The following is a 17,220-nucleotide window of genomic DNA, read 5'->3' on the forward strand; positions in this document are numbered from 1 at the left end:
GACAAAGCCCACCAGCAGTGCAACAGGGTGGAGCATGCAAACCAGGGGAGTGGCAGAAACAGAGAATTCTTAGCTGCAAAGAAAGAGGGAAAAGCCAGACTTCTAGCATGAATATTGACCTAATGGGAACTGTACCAAAGGGTGGGTCCAGATCCATGGCTGTGGGAACTGGCCGGGACTTAGGAAGGACAAGGCAGTCCCTGCAGAATCAGAACAGAGGCTTGGTCCCCTTACCCTCCGAAGAAGTCCTCACCCTTTTCTTTGGCCTTTTCTCCCTATAGTTGAAACATTAAATATGTTATGCTGTATTTATTTGCCTTAATCCAGCCTAAGAGAAATCAGGATATACTCGGGCTGCTTGGCCCTGGGGGCAACTTGAGCTGGGACTGGGGTGACTGCTCCTGGGGGGCTGCTTAGGACACTGCATCTTTTGTGCTTTCTCTCTGCTGCCAACACCCCCCACACACACTGCTGTTGCCACTCTAAGGCCCTTTGTCTTTCACTGCTTAGTCACCCCCTTTGTCTTCATCTCAGAGGGGGGATGGAAAGGAGCAGCAGGAGTCCTCTGGTGATAGCTCCTCTTGCCCCTGCCCCTTCTGGCCTCCCATCCCTTGTCTAATTCCTCTAGCCCCAGCCCCTTCCCTCCCATAAGACCAGGGAGGGTCAGGGCATGTGGTGGGTCAAAAGATGGGTCTTGTAGTTACCATGGGGTGGGTGATATAGGAAGTGATAGGCACCAGGGCAGGTATTAGTGACCTGGGCAGGAAGGGAGGAGGAGATGAAGTATTATGGCGGATATGATGTGGGGGACAGGAGGTGACATGGCAGAAAGTGATTAAGGGAATGGGGGCAGGGGGAGGTGATTCCCCTCTGGAAAAAGGAAGGGACTGCTGACTGCACTCTCCTTCCTGGGGATTTCCTGGGGAAACAAGTGGCTGTAGGGTTGGCTGAGCAGAAATTGCCCCTATTTCTGAACCCTTTACTTCCTTGCCTTGAGAATTCACCCCTCTTCTGAGTCACCTCCAATCCAGAAGAAAAGGAATCATTTGCTTCCTTTCTCCAACACCACCCCTTCTCCCCAGCCTCTCTCCTCACCCCAGACATACTCCACTCTTTCCCCCATCCCCATGGAGAATGAGAAATCAAAGATTACTAGATATTCCAGGAACTATTGGCTTTTCAGGGCAAGGTGGGGACAGAGAAGGGAGCCAGGTTGGGGATTTCCTCAGGTTGACACTGGGTAATTCTGAGTTCTTGAGAGAGCAAGTCTTGCCTATACTGGGGGCTTGCCAACTTGAGACTGGGGAGGGGTTAGGGTAGTTGGGAGTGGGTAGGAGCAGGGCCAAGAGCCTGGGGGAAGCTGCTGGGAGCTGGGCCAGGGAAATGGGGAGTCAGGAAGCAGGGGGGGATCCTGGGGAGTGGAGGCGGAATAGCTGTTCCCGGCTTTGTGGGGGTAACTCAGGAAGGGGGAACCTGAAGGAGAGGAGAAATAAGGTGCCACTCTGGATCCTCTTTCTATAGGAAAATAAAAAAGTTATTAACCCTCCCTGCAGTGTTGTCTGTCTCTTTTATATATGTCCATTCTAGCAGAATCATCCTGTCTTTGGACAGTAAGCTCCCTGATCGCTGGCTCGCTGCCTCCCCCGTCTTTCTGCCCCCTCTGCTCTCTCCAGCTGTTTGGTCCCATCCTGAACTATGTCAAGGTACCTCCTTTCTTTGTTCTTCATTGTCTGCTTCCTCGCCTGTTCCCCACCCTCTCTCCCCCAGAGAGCCTGCTCAGTCCCCTTAGCCCTGGCAATCAGCCTGTGAGGGCAGAGGGCAGCATTGAGGGAGCCTTGGGAAAGGGGAAGTCAGCCAGGTCAGACAGTAGGAGCGGGAATTCTCCCAGGGTATGATTCTATCTGTGCGTGTTATCTGGGCCCTTTCCCTGGCTCCCTACCTCCCTTGGGGCTCTGTCCCACCAAAAAGGGAAAGAGACAGCTAAGGGCTGAGTGTGGGGTTTGGGAAAAGGCTATGTCATCAGCTGGCTCAGTTCCTATAATCCATCCGGCTGCTAGAGATTCCCCTCCCCTGGGCAAGTCCCATTTTTTTTTTTTTAAAGGAAAACAAAAATTAGGATTTTGGGAAGCAAAGTCTATGTCCCACTGACAGAGCTCCCGGCTGAGTGGCTTACAGCTCAGCCAATCACAGAAGCTCTAGATGGTTAAAAGAGCTGGCGGGGAGAAAGGCTGGGGAGAACCCACAGGGAGACCCATAGACACTTAGACACGAGAGAGACAGGAGGAGAGAGACAAAGGCACAGCGGAAGGAGAGAGAGACAGGGCAGGCCGAAGGCGAAGCCAGACAAAGTTGTACAGAAGGAGAGGCCAGAGAAGCTGCGGAAGACACTGGCAGGGAAAGACAAAGATCCAGGAGAGGAAGGCACAGGAGGGCAGTTTGGAGGAACCAGACCCCTGGGCACCTCTCCTGAGTCTAAGGGTTAAGTTTTCTCCATCTCTTCCGAAGGTCCTCAGCCCCTCTGAAAACTGCCTCTGACCTTGGCACGAATCCTAGCCCCCAGGCTTTAGAGAGGAGCTTTCCACAGCTAGAGTGTGGAGGACTTCATGCTCCAGATGGCCTCAGTTCCTCCCAGCTGCAGCGCCCGTGCCATGTCCCGGACCAGCTCACATCCCGGGAGGGGCTTGGCGGGGTGCTGGCTGTGGGGAATCCAACCCCGCCTGCTGCTCCCCACTGTGCCCCTCTCTGGGCTGCTGTGGCTGCTGCTGCTGCTGCTGGCCTCCCTCCTGCCCTCAGCCTGGCCGGCCAGCCCCCTCCCCCGGGAGGAGGAGATCGTGTTTCCTGAGAAGCTTAACGGCAGCGTTCTGCCTGGCTCAGGAGCCCCCGCCAGATTGTTGTACCGCTTGCTGGCTTTTGGGGAGACACTGCTACTGGAGTTGGAGCAGGACCCTGGTGTGCAGGTTGAGGGGCTGACGGTGCAGTACCTGGGCCAGGCACCTGAACTGCTGGATGGGGCAGAGCCCGGCACCTACCTGACTGGCACCATCAACGGAGATCCAGAGTCGGTGGCATCTCTGCATTGGGACGGGGGAGCGCTATTAGGAGTGTTGCAGTACCAGGGGGCTGAGCTCCACCTCCAGCCTCTGGAGGGAGGCACCCTTAACTCTGCCGGGGGACCTGGGGCTCACATCCTGCGCCGGAAGAGTCCTGACAGCAGCCAGGGTCCCATGTGCAACGTCAAGGCTCCTCCTGGGAGCCCCAGCCCCAGCCCCCGAAGAGCCAAGGTAGGCAACCCTGGAATCTGTATCCTGCAGTGTCCTTTCTCCATGTCTGTCCTACTGACCCCTATTCACCCTCTCTCCACCCACTTCTACTTCTGGCCATGCTGCTTCCCTTCCTTCTGTCTGTCTGCCTTTCCTCTCTCCACTGGCCTCCTGTCTTGGGAAGGGTCCTCCCTCTCTCTCTCCCCCCCCCACCCCCGAACCCTTCTCCTAGCCAGACCACTGATCCACTCCAAGTATTCCTGGAGGTGGGTCAGATACTCTAGGCTGGGAATGGCTGCTTTCCCTTATCCCACCCCCATACCCCTTCTTGGCTTTGGCATCTCCTACTGGCACAGTCCCCAGCAATAGAGCTCTCCTAACAGCCCCCATGGCCTTGGCTCTTTTCTCTGCCTCAGTGATTTTTCACCCCCACACTCAGCTAAAGGAGTGAGGTTTGAGTCCCAAGGGATTGGCCTCTGGCTTCTGATGCTTTCTTGAAATTTGTTCTGGCAAACTGCAAACTAGGACAAGAGTGGGAAGGGGAGGAAAGGCATCCCAATACCTCCTCTGGTCAATCCCCTTCCCACACTGTGGACTGACTGAGGCTGCCTGAGGCTCCATCCTTTCCTCCCTCCCACTCCTGTCTCCCCCTTCTTCCCTTCCTTCCTCCTCCCTCTCTAGCTTTAATCCAGACCAGACGCTCCCTCCACACCCGCCACGCTGAGATCTGGCCCTGGCCCTAGCTGCTGACTGAATTGTTCCTCCAACCACACAGGGCAGACACGTTGCAGCCCAGCCCTCTAGCCCTAGTCCCACAGGCCCCAGCCACACTCAGGCCTGGGTACCCCAAAACACCTCCTGGAGGCATTCCAGTTGCTTTTCACTTCTGGGGCCCACAGTTCCAGGACATGGCATCCCCTTCTTTCCTTCTCAGAACCAACAGCTGGGTCCTCAGCATTACCCCAAAAGCCCTAGAATTTGGGATGGGGGGACGGCCCAGCCCAGACCCGTCAGGAATCTATGGGGTATGTGGGGCCCAATGGGCTGTGCTGAGTTTCAGACCCAGGAAGTGATGGAGGGGAGTGATCATGGGTCTCAGAGGCCATTTCAGGATCCTCCTCTCCCTTTTTTCTCTACAGCGATTTGCTTCACTGAGTAGATTTGTAGAGACCCTGGTGGTGGCAGATGACAAGATGGCAGCCTTTCATGGTGCAGGGATAAAGCGCTACCTGTTGACAGTTATGGCAGCAGCAGCCAAGGCCTTCAAGCACCCAAGCATCCGCAACCCTGTCAGTTTGGTGGTGACTCGGCTAGTAATTCTGGGGTCCGGTGAAGAGGGGCCCCAAGTGGGGCCAAGTGCTGCCCAGACCCTACGAAGCTTCTGTGCCTGGCAGCGTGGCCTCAACACCCCTGACGACTCAGACCCTGACCACTTCGATACAGCCATTCTGTTCACCCGCCAGGTGAGGCTCCACTCAGTTCCACAGGCCAGGTGCCAAAAACACCAAGAAGCACCTCTAAATAGATGGTGTTGGAAACAGTGCTCCCGGAGTGGGACAGCAGGATGCCTGGCCCTGGCCAGGCGGCCATGTGTGGCTATCTGGGCCTTGACAGTACTGGGTACCCAGTGCTCAGGTCTCCACTAATCTGGGATCCAGACTAACAGATCCAAGTGTCTTCACCCCCCATGCATCTTCTATGATCCCTCTCCACAGGACCTGTGTGGCGTCTCCACTTGTGACACTCTGGGTATGGCTGATGTGGGTACTGTGTGTGACCCTGCTCGGAGCTGTGCTGTCGTGGAGGATGATGGACTCCAGTCAGCCTTCACCGCTGCTCATGAACTAGGTAAGGTGGGAGTGGGGCCATGGGGCACCTGGGATGGATAGCAGCAGTATCTGGGGAGCAGTATCCCCCTAACTAAGGGGACAGTGAGCTCATGGGAGTACAAACAAGAGTCCTAAGGTGTTCCTTCCTCCTCCCAGGCCTAGGTTCAGCTCTGGATGTAGACAAATAGATTTTCCTATTCAAATAAGATAGTATATGGAAACCTGCTATAAAGTGCTATGTGTGTGTATGTATGTATGTTTGTTTAGAGGGGAGTAAGTGAGGGAAGGGAGGTTCAGGATTGGGAATGTTGGCTAGAATGAAAAATGAGTAGGGAAGGGTCTTTCCTTTGGAGAAGGGGAGATGGAGCAATGGTGGTTCTACGTTGAGGAGCTCTTAGAGCACCAGGAAGGGGTTGGGGGCAGGATTGGTTAGGAAATGGATCTGATCGTGCACAGCTGCATCCAGATTAATAATGGAGCTCCCTGAGGGCTCAAGGAACCCTTAGTCACTAGCAGGACCTCTGCCCTTACAGGCCATGTCTTCAGCATGCTCCATGACAACTCCAAGCAATGTGTCAGTTCGAATGGGCATGGGAGCACCTCCCGCCATGTCATGGCTCCTGTGATGGCTCATGTGGATCCTGAGGAGCCCTGGTCCCCCTGCAGTGCCAGCTTCATCACTGAATTCCTGGACAATGGATACGGTAAGAAGTGACACTCATCTTTCCCTGTGTAGGATTCAATTTCTGCCCCCACTGGACTCTCACTTCCACTACATCTCCCATAGGCCACATTGACTCCCCTATATTTCCTCTGCAGTGTGGAATGGGGTGAGAAATGCTGCTATCTTTGTATGGTTCCTACTTCCTTTGAGAATAAATAGCACAACTAGAGAAGGCAAATTTTGGATCAACAGAATTGGAACCTGACCTAAGGGCTAGAACTGTCCTACACTGGAATGGGCTAGTTGTTGAAGGAAGTGATTACCTTGTCTCTGAATGAAATGTTCCAGAATAGCAGGCTGACTGTCACTAGGCAGAGGTTGGTTGATAAGAAGCAGACTCGGGGCTGGGGATGAGGCTCAAGCCGTAGCCCGCTCGCCTGGCATGCGAGCGGCCCGGGTTCGATTCTCAGCACCACATACCAACAAAGATGTTGTGTCCGCCAATAACTAAAAAATAAATATTAAAAAATTCTCTCTTTAAAAAAAAAAAAAAAAAAAAAGATAAGAAGCAGACTCTAGAATCCCATGGGAAGCTGGGCATGGTGGCTTATGCCAGTAATCCCAGCTACTAGGAAGGCTGAGACAGGAGGATCACAAGTTTGAGGCCGGCCTCAGGATAAATGTGGCTCAGAGGTAAAGGTTTCCTGGGTTCAATCCTCACTACAAAAAAAAAAAAAAAAAAAAGGTGGTTTAGATTTCTATCCTATCCTTCTTCTTTAGTTGTATACAGATGCAAGACTGTAAATCCCTTCACTTCTCCATGTTTGTATCTAATGTATAAAATGGTATAATAATGGTGACTACCTTATAGGTATTTGCCATGATGAAATGTGATAGTGCTGATTAAATGTGATAGGTCAAGCATTTAGACAATCCTTATTGGATAATAAGCATTCAATAAAGCTTAACTGCTATTTATTTTTTTAGTACTGGGGATTGAACCCAAGGCACTCACTTTACTACTGAGCTATATTCCTAGTGCTTTTTAAAAAAAAATTATTTATTTGTTTTTATGGAGTGCTGAGGATCGAACCCAGTTCCTCACACATGCAAGGCAAATGCTCTACCAACTGAGCTATAACCCCAGCCCTCTAGTGCTTTTTATTTTTTATTTTGAAACAGGGTCTCACTAAATTGCTTACAGCTTCCCTGAATTGCTGAGGCTGGCCTCAAATTTGTGATACTCCTACCTCAGCAATGGGATTACAGGCATAGCTGCAATTTAAAGCCTCTTTCAGCGTCAGGATTTTTTTTTTTTTTTCCCCTAGGATCCCTCAGCCCAGGGAGAATAAGCTTTCAGCTGGCAATCCTGAATTCTCTTCTCAGTCCCTTGCTGACTTTGTGCCTCAACCCCCTTTCCAGGACACTGTCTCTTAGACAAGCCAGAGGCTCCACTGAACCTGCCTGTGACTTTTCCTGGCAAGGACTATGATGCTGATCGCCAGTGCCAGCTGACCTTCGGTCCTGACTCACACCATTGTCCCCAGCTGCCACCACCCTGTGCTGCCCTCTGGTGCTCTGGCCACCTCAATGGCCACGCTATGTGCCAGACCAAGCACTCGCCCTGGGCTGATGGCACCCCCTGTGGGCCTTCACAGGCTTGCATGGGTGGCCGCTGCCTCCATACGGACCAACTCAAGGACTTCAATGTGAGACTCTAGGGCAGGAGTTGGATAAAGGACCTGGGCGAGTGGGGACTAGCCCTCAGTCCATAAGAGAGTATCCTTAAACTATCTTTCCATTCTGTTCTTCTTTAGGTTCCACAGGCTGGTGGTTGGGGTCCCTGGGGACCTTGGGGTGACTGCTCTCGGAGCTGTGGGGGTGGTGTCCAGTTCTCTTACCGGGACTGCACGAGGCCCGTCCCCCGGAATGGTGGCAAGTACTGTGAGGGCCGCCGCACCCGCTTCCGCTCCTGCAACACTGAAAACTGCCCGACTGGCTCAGGTGAGGAATGGGAGGGATGGGAGCTCTTGGGAAAGGATGGTAAAGAGTAGGAAGGACTGTCCCAAGAGGTGTTGATTGCCCCGGCTGCTTGGGGGAGTGACTTTGCACTATAAAGGAACTACCCCTCTCAGTCTATGGGGAAAAGAAGTGCCATGCAGTTTAAAGTGCTAAGTGGAACCATCAGGCACGGTGACACACACTTTCAATCCCAGCAGCTTGGGAGGCTGAGGCAGGGAGATCATGAGTTCAAAGCCAGTCTCAGCAACTTAGTAAGGCCCTAAGCAACTTAGAGAGATCCTAACTCAAAATAAAAAATAAAAAGACTGGGGATGTGGCTCAGTGGTTAAGAGCTCCTGGGTTCAATAACTGGTACAGGGGTGGGGGTGGAAGGAGGTTCTGGTAGAGGAGTTTTGGGGATAATGTGAGGAGGGAGAGGATCTGACTGTCCATTTCACCCCTTAGCATTGACCTTCCGTGAAGAGCAGTGTGCTGCCTACAACCACCGCACTGACCTCTTCAAGAGCTTCCCAGGACCCATGGACTGGGTCCCTCGCTACACAGGTGTGGCCCCGCGGGACCAATGTAAACTCACCTGCCAAGCCCAGGCACTGGGCTACTACTATGTGCTGGACCCACGGGTAAGGGACAGGCACCCCTACGCCCTGTTCATGTTCACATATTCCCCAGTGATCCTTCTGCATTCTGATGGCAAAGATTTTCCAAAATTGCCCCATCACTGGCATAGCCACACCATACCAGCCCATGGGTCTACTCAGACTTATCTGTCCAAGGGTATTGAGAAAACAGTTTGCAGATGGCTGCTCTAGGCGGTCCCCATTTCCCTGCTTCTTTCCCTCTCTCTGTCTTTCTGCATTTGGTGAGAATGGAAGTGTGGGACCTTTGGGGCAACTCCTCAACCCTCCTTTCTATGGGTTCCTCTGTCAAATTACAGTGGTGGCTTCATTAGACTAATGGAAGCCAGTCCTTCAATGGACAGGCTTCTGGAAGTGCCAGATGTTCCTGCACTCCCTCAGTGCAATAGGGCACATCAATGGGTTGAGAGTGGAAGAGAAAACAAACCCTAGTAGTACTTGCCTCCCTCTCTTTGCCCAATCTGTGGAGAATTTCTGTGGTTTGGCTGCCCTCTAGTGTCCATATGAAGACAGTACCATCAGATTCATGAGTTGTGAGTGGGTCTCTGAAGGACCAAAAATTGGGAGTCTTGGTTTCTTTGCTTGCCATATCAGTAAATTTTAAGCAAGTTCTTTGCTCTTTATAAACCTTAATGTTCCATATCTAAAAACCTCAAATAACAGTTGTGAAATTTGATTTGAGATTTATATATATATATATTTTTTTTTTCTTTCTTTTTGAAACTTTTGTAGTACTGGGGATGAAACCCAGGTTGCTCTTCCACTGAGCTACATCTCTAGTAATTTTTATTATTTATTTTGAGACAGGGTTTCATTGAGTTTCCCAGGCTGGCCTTGAACTCGTGATCCTCCCTGCCTCAGCTGCCCGAGTTGCTGGGATTCCAAGTGTGCACCACTGAGCCCTGCTTGTGTTCATGCTTGTAGAGCATTTAATTTAGCACACTGCCTGACTCATAGTCAGAGCTCTGAAAGTGGTGGCTTTTATATCAGTTGTTATGATTATCATCCCGTACAGTGGCTGGGACTCATCCTACATACCATTCACATCCCCTACCTCTCTCAGCTTTTCTGACACCTCTTTCCTGTTGGGACCTGAGTTGTATTTGGCTTATCAACCTCTTCTCATTTAGGAAGAGACCATTATCTTTTTTCTTCTTTTTTCTTCAGGTGGTAGACGGAACCCCTTGTTCCCCAGATAGCTCCTCAGTCTGTGTCCAGGGGCGCTGCATCCACGCTGGCTGTGACCGCATCATTGGTTCCAAAAAGAAGTTTGACAAGTGCATGGTGTGCGGTGGGGATGGTTCCAGCTGCAGCAAGCTGTCAGGCTCTTTCAGAAAATTCAGGTTCCTTCACCATTTGTTTTTTGCCCTCTACCTTTATGGATGCTGTTCTGGGGATACAGAAGTGAACTCAACACTGTTTCTGCAGTCTAGTGGGGAGACCGATGAGTAGGCAGTTATGATGCCATGACTCACATGTTCCACAGAGAGTGGCACAGGGTGCTGTGAGAGCCCTTATGGGCATCAAGGATGACTTCCTTGGGAGTGACTATAAACTGAGCCTAGGCTGGAGAGTAGGAACTGGACAGGCATCAAAAAGTGTGTATGGGGGGCACTAGGAGGCACCTGAATAAGAGAATAGTGGGTATAGCTGGATGTGGTGGCATCTACCTGTAATCCATCTACTTGGGGAGCTGAGGCAGGGACATGGCAAGTTTAAGGCGAGCCTCAGCAATTTAGCAAGCCCATGCCTCAAAATAAAAACTAAAAAGGATATAGTTCAATAGTAGAGCATCCCTGGATTCAATCTATCCCCCCCGAAAAAAAAAAAAAAAGAGAGAGAGTAGTGGGTGTTCCTGACCAGGTACATGGTTAGGAGGGAACATTTGCATGTAGATCTGATCTGCGACAGTTCATGTAGGTTTGAGGAGATGACCCTCTACTCACATACAATCAGACAAACACACCCCAGAAGACTGAGAAAATTTAGAAAATGCTGAGTTCTCTATCTCTTTTCTCCACACAGGTACGGATACAACAATGTGGTCACTATCCCTGCAGGGGCCACCCATATCCTTGTCCGGCATCAGGGAGCCCCTGGCCCTCGGAGCATCTACCTGGCCCTGAAGCATCCAGATGGCTCCTATGCCCTCAATGGTGAATACACACTGATGCCCTCCCCCACAGATGTGGTATTGCCTGGCGCAGTCAGCTTGCGATACAGTGGGGCCACTGCAGCCTCAGAGACACTGTCAGGCCATGGGCCACTGACCCAGCCCTTGATGCTGCAAGTTCTGGTGGCTGGCAACCCACAGAATGCACGCCTCCGATACAGCTTCTTCGTGCCCCGGCCAGCCCCTTCAACACCGCGCCCCCCTCCCCAGGACTGGCTACATCGCCGGGCACAGATTCTGGAGATCCTTCGGCGGCGCTCCTGGGCAGGCAGGAAATAACCTCACCATCCCGGCTGCCCACTCTGGGCACCGGGGCCTCAGACTCAGCTGGAAGAATGAGGGGGCTTCTGCAGCTGCCTCTTGCTAAGACACAGTGGGAAGGGGCTATGGGGGTGAACCTGCTTCTCCTCTCTGCCCTAATGTGCAGGCTGGCCCTGCCCTGGTTTCCTGCCCTGGGAGGCAGTGATGAATTGGTGGATGGAAGGGACTAGGAGATAGTCCCCTATCCAAACTGCTCCCTCAGCCCTGCAGGTCATGGGAGGGAGGGGGAAGGCAGGATGGGCCCTGGGCCCAAGTTGTATTTATTTAGTATTTATTCACTTTTATTTAGCACCAGGGAAGGGGAGGACTCTGGTCCTGGGGAAATTGACCCCCACCCCTCATAGCCCTCACCCTGGCTAGGAACTTGAGGGTGGCAGTGATAAGCATGAATGATTGTTTGTGTGTTTTGTGTGTGTGTGTGTGTGTGTGTGTGTGTGTGTGTGTGTAAGTCTGTGTATTTACATTGAGGTATAACCTGCCTTGCTTTCCTCTCCCTGAATTTTATTTGCTGGGAAAGGAAGAATCAAGAGTAGGTTGGACTTTTAAGGAGTGAGGGTTTATTAAGTTTCTAAAATATAAATTGAATTCTGCTATTTATGTACTCCTTTTGGAGTCAGACAGATGTGGGTTGTGCCTTGGCTCCATGTCTCTAAACATTAGTTTTATTCATTTGCCAGTAATAATACCTCCCTTAGAAATGTGTAGTAAGGATTAAATAATGTAAATAAATAACTAGCATAATGCCTAGCACTTGGTAAGTGCTCAACAAATGGCAGCTGCTGTTAGTTATTATCACCTTTCTGTTCACATCCACCCTCTACAAGGTCTGCAGTGTGCTTAAAGGTGGCAAAGATCTGCATCAATGGTGGCTACCCTCACCCGCAAGCATAGTTCCTTTGGTTGGCAGAATCCAATCCTGGATTCCAAGGGACTATCAGAGAAAAGACATTCTGTCCCTACTCCTGTGGTGCCTCATTCACAGGAAACACTTGGCAAGTGCATGTGTGGTAGAGCACTTGTCTGTATGCCCCAGGTCCTGGGTTCAATCTCCCAGTACCACATACACACACACAAAAGCATTTGGCAATGAGAACATGAAGGTGCAAAAATAAGATCAACTAACTACATCAACACAAAACAAGTGTTTAATAGTAGCAATAATAGTTGAGGGGGTCAAGTCAGGGAGGACTCTTTTAATAGAGAGAGTCCTGAAGCAGGAGCTGATGGATCTGAATTTGAGCTAGAGTTTAGCACCTTATTAACTGGATGGTGTTGGATAAGTCACTGATACAGAACTTTAGATTACTCATATATGGAATGGAACTAATAATACTTGTTCCCAGATAATACTTGTTCCAGGAGCAAATGTTTAAATATTTTCAAATAGTAAAGGCTACAGCAATGTGAGAAGTTACCCTCATGACTACTCAGTGAGACTGGGTCCCCAGAATCAAATAATATAAACCCAGCAGTCTTCTTTGAAGATGTGAAGTTAGAAGAGAATTCAGGCCAGGCACAGTGGTGTATGCCTGTAATCACAGAAACTCACGAGGCTGAGGCAGGAGGATCATGAATTTGAGACCAGCTTCAGCAATCTAGTGAGACTTTAACCAAATGTGTTCAACCAATTTTTTTGTCACAAAAAATAAAAAGGACTGGGGGATATAGCTCAGTGGTAACATACTCCTGTGTTAATTCCCCAGTACTCCCACTCCCTCCCAAAATAATGGAAGTCAGTATGAGGAACAAAAATAATTGGGTAGGAGTCAGGTGTGGTGGTACAAGTCTGTAATCCCAGTGATTTGGAAGGCTGAGGCAGGAGGATTGCAAGCAACCTAGCAAGACCTTTTCTCAATACAAAAAATAAAAAGGGCTGGGAATATAGCTCAGTGGAAAAGTGCCCCTAGGTTCAATCTTCAGTATGAAAATAATAATGCAGTAGGGGTAGGCACCAAGGCAAAAAGAATAGCGTGAAAAGGGATTTGAGGTGAGGGGTGCCAGGTGTTCAGTGGTGGCAGAGTATTTGCATAGCAGGAGGGAGCAAGAGCAGCCCTACTTTACTGCCTAAGCAGGCAATTTTGCTTGAGAAAGAACCTGGGTAGTCCTGTGCATATCATGCATGGGACAGGGATGAACAAGGGTAGCAAGTGGGCCCTGTAAAAATTTGCAGTGTTGAGTGTTAGAAGCTAAGGATCAGGGAAAGGATTGAATGTGAAGGAAAGGGAAGAATTATTGGTTAAGAATACCCTGAGGTGAGAGGGGAGGGAGAATGAGGGAACCAAAGACACATCACTCTGCCACAATAGCCCTTGCTGGGCTGCCAAACATGGCTTGGGATACAGAGCTGGGACTATGGGATTGAGGCCGGTCATGGAGGTTGTAGAAGTTGTGTGTGCTATGCTCACTGGTGCTGGGCTTTGCTAATCAACTTCAGTACTAGGCAGAGCCTTACACAATGCCCTGTGCTTTGTACCATCCAGCACAGTGTCTGCTCCCACCGCAGCCATGGGAAAATGGCCACCCACATTTTTCTCTCCAGCAAAATGTCACACTACTGTGCTTGAATGCCCTGGTGCTTCCTCTGGTACCAGTCAAGCATGAGGAGGTAGGAACAGGATAGCTCAAGATCAGAGAGATCTTCAATTGTTTCATCTAGCTAACAAAATTGGATCACCAATAATATGTTCACGGACCTTCATACTTTGAGCTCACGGTACACTGAGCAGAGCCCTGTGGTAAATGGATGTGAAGTACAGCGTGAACAATATATGACTGTGTACTAAAGGAGCCCACATTGCATCCTGGGGAGAAGGTCGGGTGTTAGACTTCCACAAGAGAAACAAATGGGTCCAAACAAGGGACTATAAGATAAGGACAAAATAAACCGTGCAAAGACTGAGCTTTGGACTTCATGGGCTATAGGGGTATGAAGGGTGAGCCTGAGGAGAAGGGCTTTCTTTCTCTTTCTTGTTGGGAGCCACACTGGACAGAAGCTATGTGCACACCTTTAAGTCCTGAGTAAAGGGGTACTGAACAGTTTTTGCACCCCGCAATACATTGAGCTTTACCTCTGCTTGGACAAGGAAGGTGTGGCTCTAGGAATGGGCGACACCCAATGGGGTTGAATTACACCCACCGGTTCCTACCCCTTTGCCCTTTTTGGTTTAGAATGTTCCATGGAACATCCCCTTGTGTGTCCTCTATATAAGAATAAGGAATTCCAGTGGCTCTCTTTCTACAAACCCCTAGGGTCACAGAGCCGTCCCCGGATTTTGAAAAGGTACTTCTGTGTGTTTGCGTGCTTTCTTTACCATTTTCTTAAGTTATTGGAATAGTCAGATTTTGTGAACCCAGCATAGGTCACCAGCTCGGATAGATGGCGGATTTTCTCTCTCTTTCCCCCTCCCCCCTCCCTCCCTCCCTCTCTCTCTCTCTCTCTCTCACACACACACACACACACACACACACACACACACACACACACACGGTGAACCCTGAAGCTCTTTATTACTGACCTATGACCCTACCCCTTTTTATTTTTTGAGAGGGTGTGGCTAAATTGCTGAGCCTGGTCTTGAAATTGTGATCTTCCTGCCTCAGCTTCCTAAATTACTGGGATTATTGGTGTGCACCAATTGCACCTGGCTCACCTTTCTTTAATGCTCTTTGCAATTCAAACTTTGTAAATCACTTTCATATATGTTATTTTAAGAAAACTTCTGCCAATGTAACTCAGTGGTAGAGTACCCCTGGGTTCAATTGCCAGTACTATAAAATAAAAGAAACCCTCTGCTCAATGGGTAGGGTTCTTACTGGCATACAGAAATATTTTCCAGCTAGGGGTGGTGGTGCACACCTGTAATCCCAGTGACTCAGAGGCTGAGACAGGATTGCAAATTCAAGGCCAGCCTGGGCAATTTAGTGAGTCCCTGTCTTAAAATAAAATTTGAAAAATAAAGTGGGGAGATCTGGGGATGCAGCTCTTTGGCAGACTGCCTCTGGGTTCAATCCCCAATAACTGCCAAAAAAAAAAAAAAAGTTTTCCAGAAGGGACTGAACTCTAACTTGGGAGTTTACTTCTATAATTATGTGAGTAGGTGGTTGGGAGCATAGAGTGAAACAGGAACAGAGAGAACTAGCTTTTCAAAGAGAAGTGAAGGGTGTTCCCTCCCTTAATCTCAGGCAAGGCCTGACCCCATTCTGGAATGACCTTCTCCATACTATCCCCCCAGACCCAGGTTATAGGGTCCACCTGATATCCTGAAGTCAGGGGGCTAATAAATTGTTGATAGGGGTGTGGGGCATACCCCTCCCTGGAAGTGCCAGGATGGGCTCTGTCTCTCCAGGCTCTACTCAGTGCCTTCATGGGTCTGAGCTAGCTAAGGTGTGGTATATAGGAAGGAGCAAAAACAGGAATAACAGGAAGAAAGAAGGCATTGGAACTTTTCAAGTGTATGGTCTTAAAAGTGAAAAGAGGGCATAATGAGCTGGAAAAAGAGGCAGTGACTGACAAGGAAGTATGTGCCCTGTCCCTAGAGAAGTTCAAGCAGAGTTTGGACAACCCTGTTATGAGGTGCCAAGTGTTACACATGAGAGTCTGAGGCAGAGAAGGAGATTGAAGCAAGAACTGAGTTGGTTCAATTTCTTTAAACTCCTCCTGCCCCCAAGATTCTCAGCTTCTGTGGTTACAAGTGAGGAAATTTGGGAATTTGTCCAACTACTATTTTTGTGGTGGATGTGAGAGAGCCAGACTTTCCAGAGGGGTCTGGGGAATGGGCATTTATACTTCTACTCCATCTCTAGTTCCACTTCTTTCATCTTCATTCAGCATTACAGTATTTTGTTTTTTAAAATACCAGATTGACAGTTAAGTGACAAAACCAGAATCTCATTGGTCAGGGTTTGTGGGGGAGGAAGGGGCAAGAAAATTGATTTCAGTGTCTTAACATTTCATTGGCTACGAGGATGCTTCTGAGCCAATTGAATACCTTCCCCACTGACTTGCTGGGGAGGAGCCAAAGTCATTGGCAGCAAGAGTAACCAGCTGACAGCTGGAGGAAACCACCAGTTCTAAAAATGCTCAGAAAGAGGGGGGTCAGGGGAGGTGGGGGAGCAACAATACTGAACAACTTCCCCAGACAGGACCTTATATGGGGACAGGCCCAGAGTACTTAAGTAGCCTTGGGAAGAAAAGGGAGGGGAGAAAGAAGATGTAAGCATCCCTTATGATCTTCTGGTCATCCAGCAACAGGGCCCCCTGAAAACACAAACAGTGACACACATTACACATATACATCCAACTTCATAGAGATATACCAGCATACTCGTTTGATAATTGTTAGAAATACCTAGGTGCCAAAAGAAATCAGACAAGTGCTTAAAAGTGGGTGGGCAAAGCAAACTTTATTTCTGCCAGGAGGGTGTGCTACTGGAACCTGACTAGCTAGCTATACCTGGGTGGGTAGTCTGCCTACTAATGCAGCCCTACACTTTGCCCCAGTTGGAGGAGCTCGGGGATACAATCTATATGATTGGCTAATTTTCCGATTAGGGCAGCAAAGGGAAGGGCTATAATTAAAATGGCTACAATTTAATCCAATTAAGGCTATTTTCTGAAAATGGACCACTGGGACTTTCTATTTCTCACATAATGTAGGTACAAATGAGCATTAGAGGGCTGAAAATCTTTTAAAAACTGCCCTGGAAAGTAAAATATATTGATTGACTTAATTGTTCATCCCATTTGTTTCTTCAATAAATAAACCATTGGATTGTAAACCGTTGTAATCATGCTCTCACAGCATTTGGAAAAGACACAAAATTTTGGAGTCAAGCTGAATCCAAACCTTGCTACTGATATGTACTGATGTGATCTTGAGTCACTTGATCTCCATGAACCTTGCTCTCCTTATTTGTATAATGGGTACGCTTCTACCTGCCTATGGAGAGGTTGAACAATGTAAATGCTTAGCAATCGATGCATTTGGCTTCTAGTAGTGATCAATACATGCTGATTCTCTTTCCCTTGAATCTTTTTTCCCCCCTGTCCTCCCTTCCAATCCTGCATTAGCATGAGAAAATACCAATGAACTGTCTAGATCTGATCTAAAATAGGCTTTTTGTAGAATTTTTGCCAAAAGTTCTGGGCTACTTTCAGGGGACATTAAAAAGAAAACATGGTCCCCATCCTCAGAGAGTTCACAAAATGAGTAAACATACACAAATGTAATCCCAATGACTTTGGAGGCTGGAGGCAGGGGATCCCAAGTTTAAGGTCAGCCTAGGCAACTTAATGGGACTCTTGTCTTGAAATACA

At 49.2% G+C, this 17,220-nt stretch overlaps 1 protein-coding gene across 1 annotated transcript; it reads left to right on the forward strand.

Moving 5' to 3' along the window:
• The first annotated feature begins 2,612 nt into the window (after window positions 1–2,612).
• On the forward strand, window positions 2,613–10,930 carry Adamts4 (ADAM metallopeptidase with thrombospondin type 1 motif 4). Its single transcript, XM_026380609.2, has 9 exons — window positions 2,613–3,281; window positions 4,400–4,723; window positions 4,976–5,108; window positions 5,623–5,793; window positions 7,176–7,462; window positions 7,571–7,757; window positions 8,220–8,395; window positions 9,578–9,753; window positions 10,436–10,930. Exons 1-9 carry the CDS (start codon window positions 2,613–2,615, stop codon window positions 10,860–10,862), a joined length of 2,550 nt encoding a protein of 849 aa, XP_026236394.2. The 3' UTR covers window positions 10,863–10,930.
• Window positions 10,931–17,220: the final 6,290 nt, after the last annotated feature.

The sequence above is a fragment of the Urocitellus parryii genome, chromosome 11 (genome assembly GCF_045843805.1).
Source record: "Urocitellus parryii isolate mUroPar1 chromosome 11, mUroPar1.hap1, whole genome shotgun sequence".
Taxonomy (NCBI): Eukaryota; Metazoa; Chordata; class Mammalia; order Rodentia; family Sciuridae; genus Urocitellus; species Urocitellus parryii.

What these genes read in the sequence shown, in the direction of transcription:
- Adamts4 (XM_026380609.2), top strand. Translation starts at nt 2,613, where the DNA reads ATGGCCTCAGTTCCTCCCAGCTGCAGCGCCCGTGCCATGTCCCGGACC. An exon ending in ACCAACTCAAGGACTTCAAT is followed by an intron (nt 7,463 to 7,570) that starts GTGAGACTCTAG and finishes GTTCTTCTTTAG; the next exon opens with GTTCCACAGGCTGGTGGTTG. An exon ending in GGCTCTTTCAGAAAATTCAG is followed by an intron (nt 9,754 to 10,435) that starts GTTCCTTCACCA and finishes TTCTCCACACAG; the next exon opens with GTACGGATACAACAATGTGG.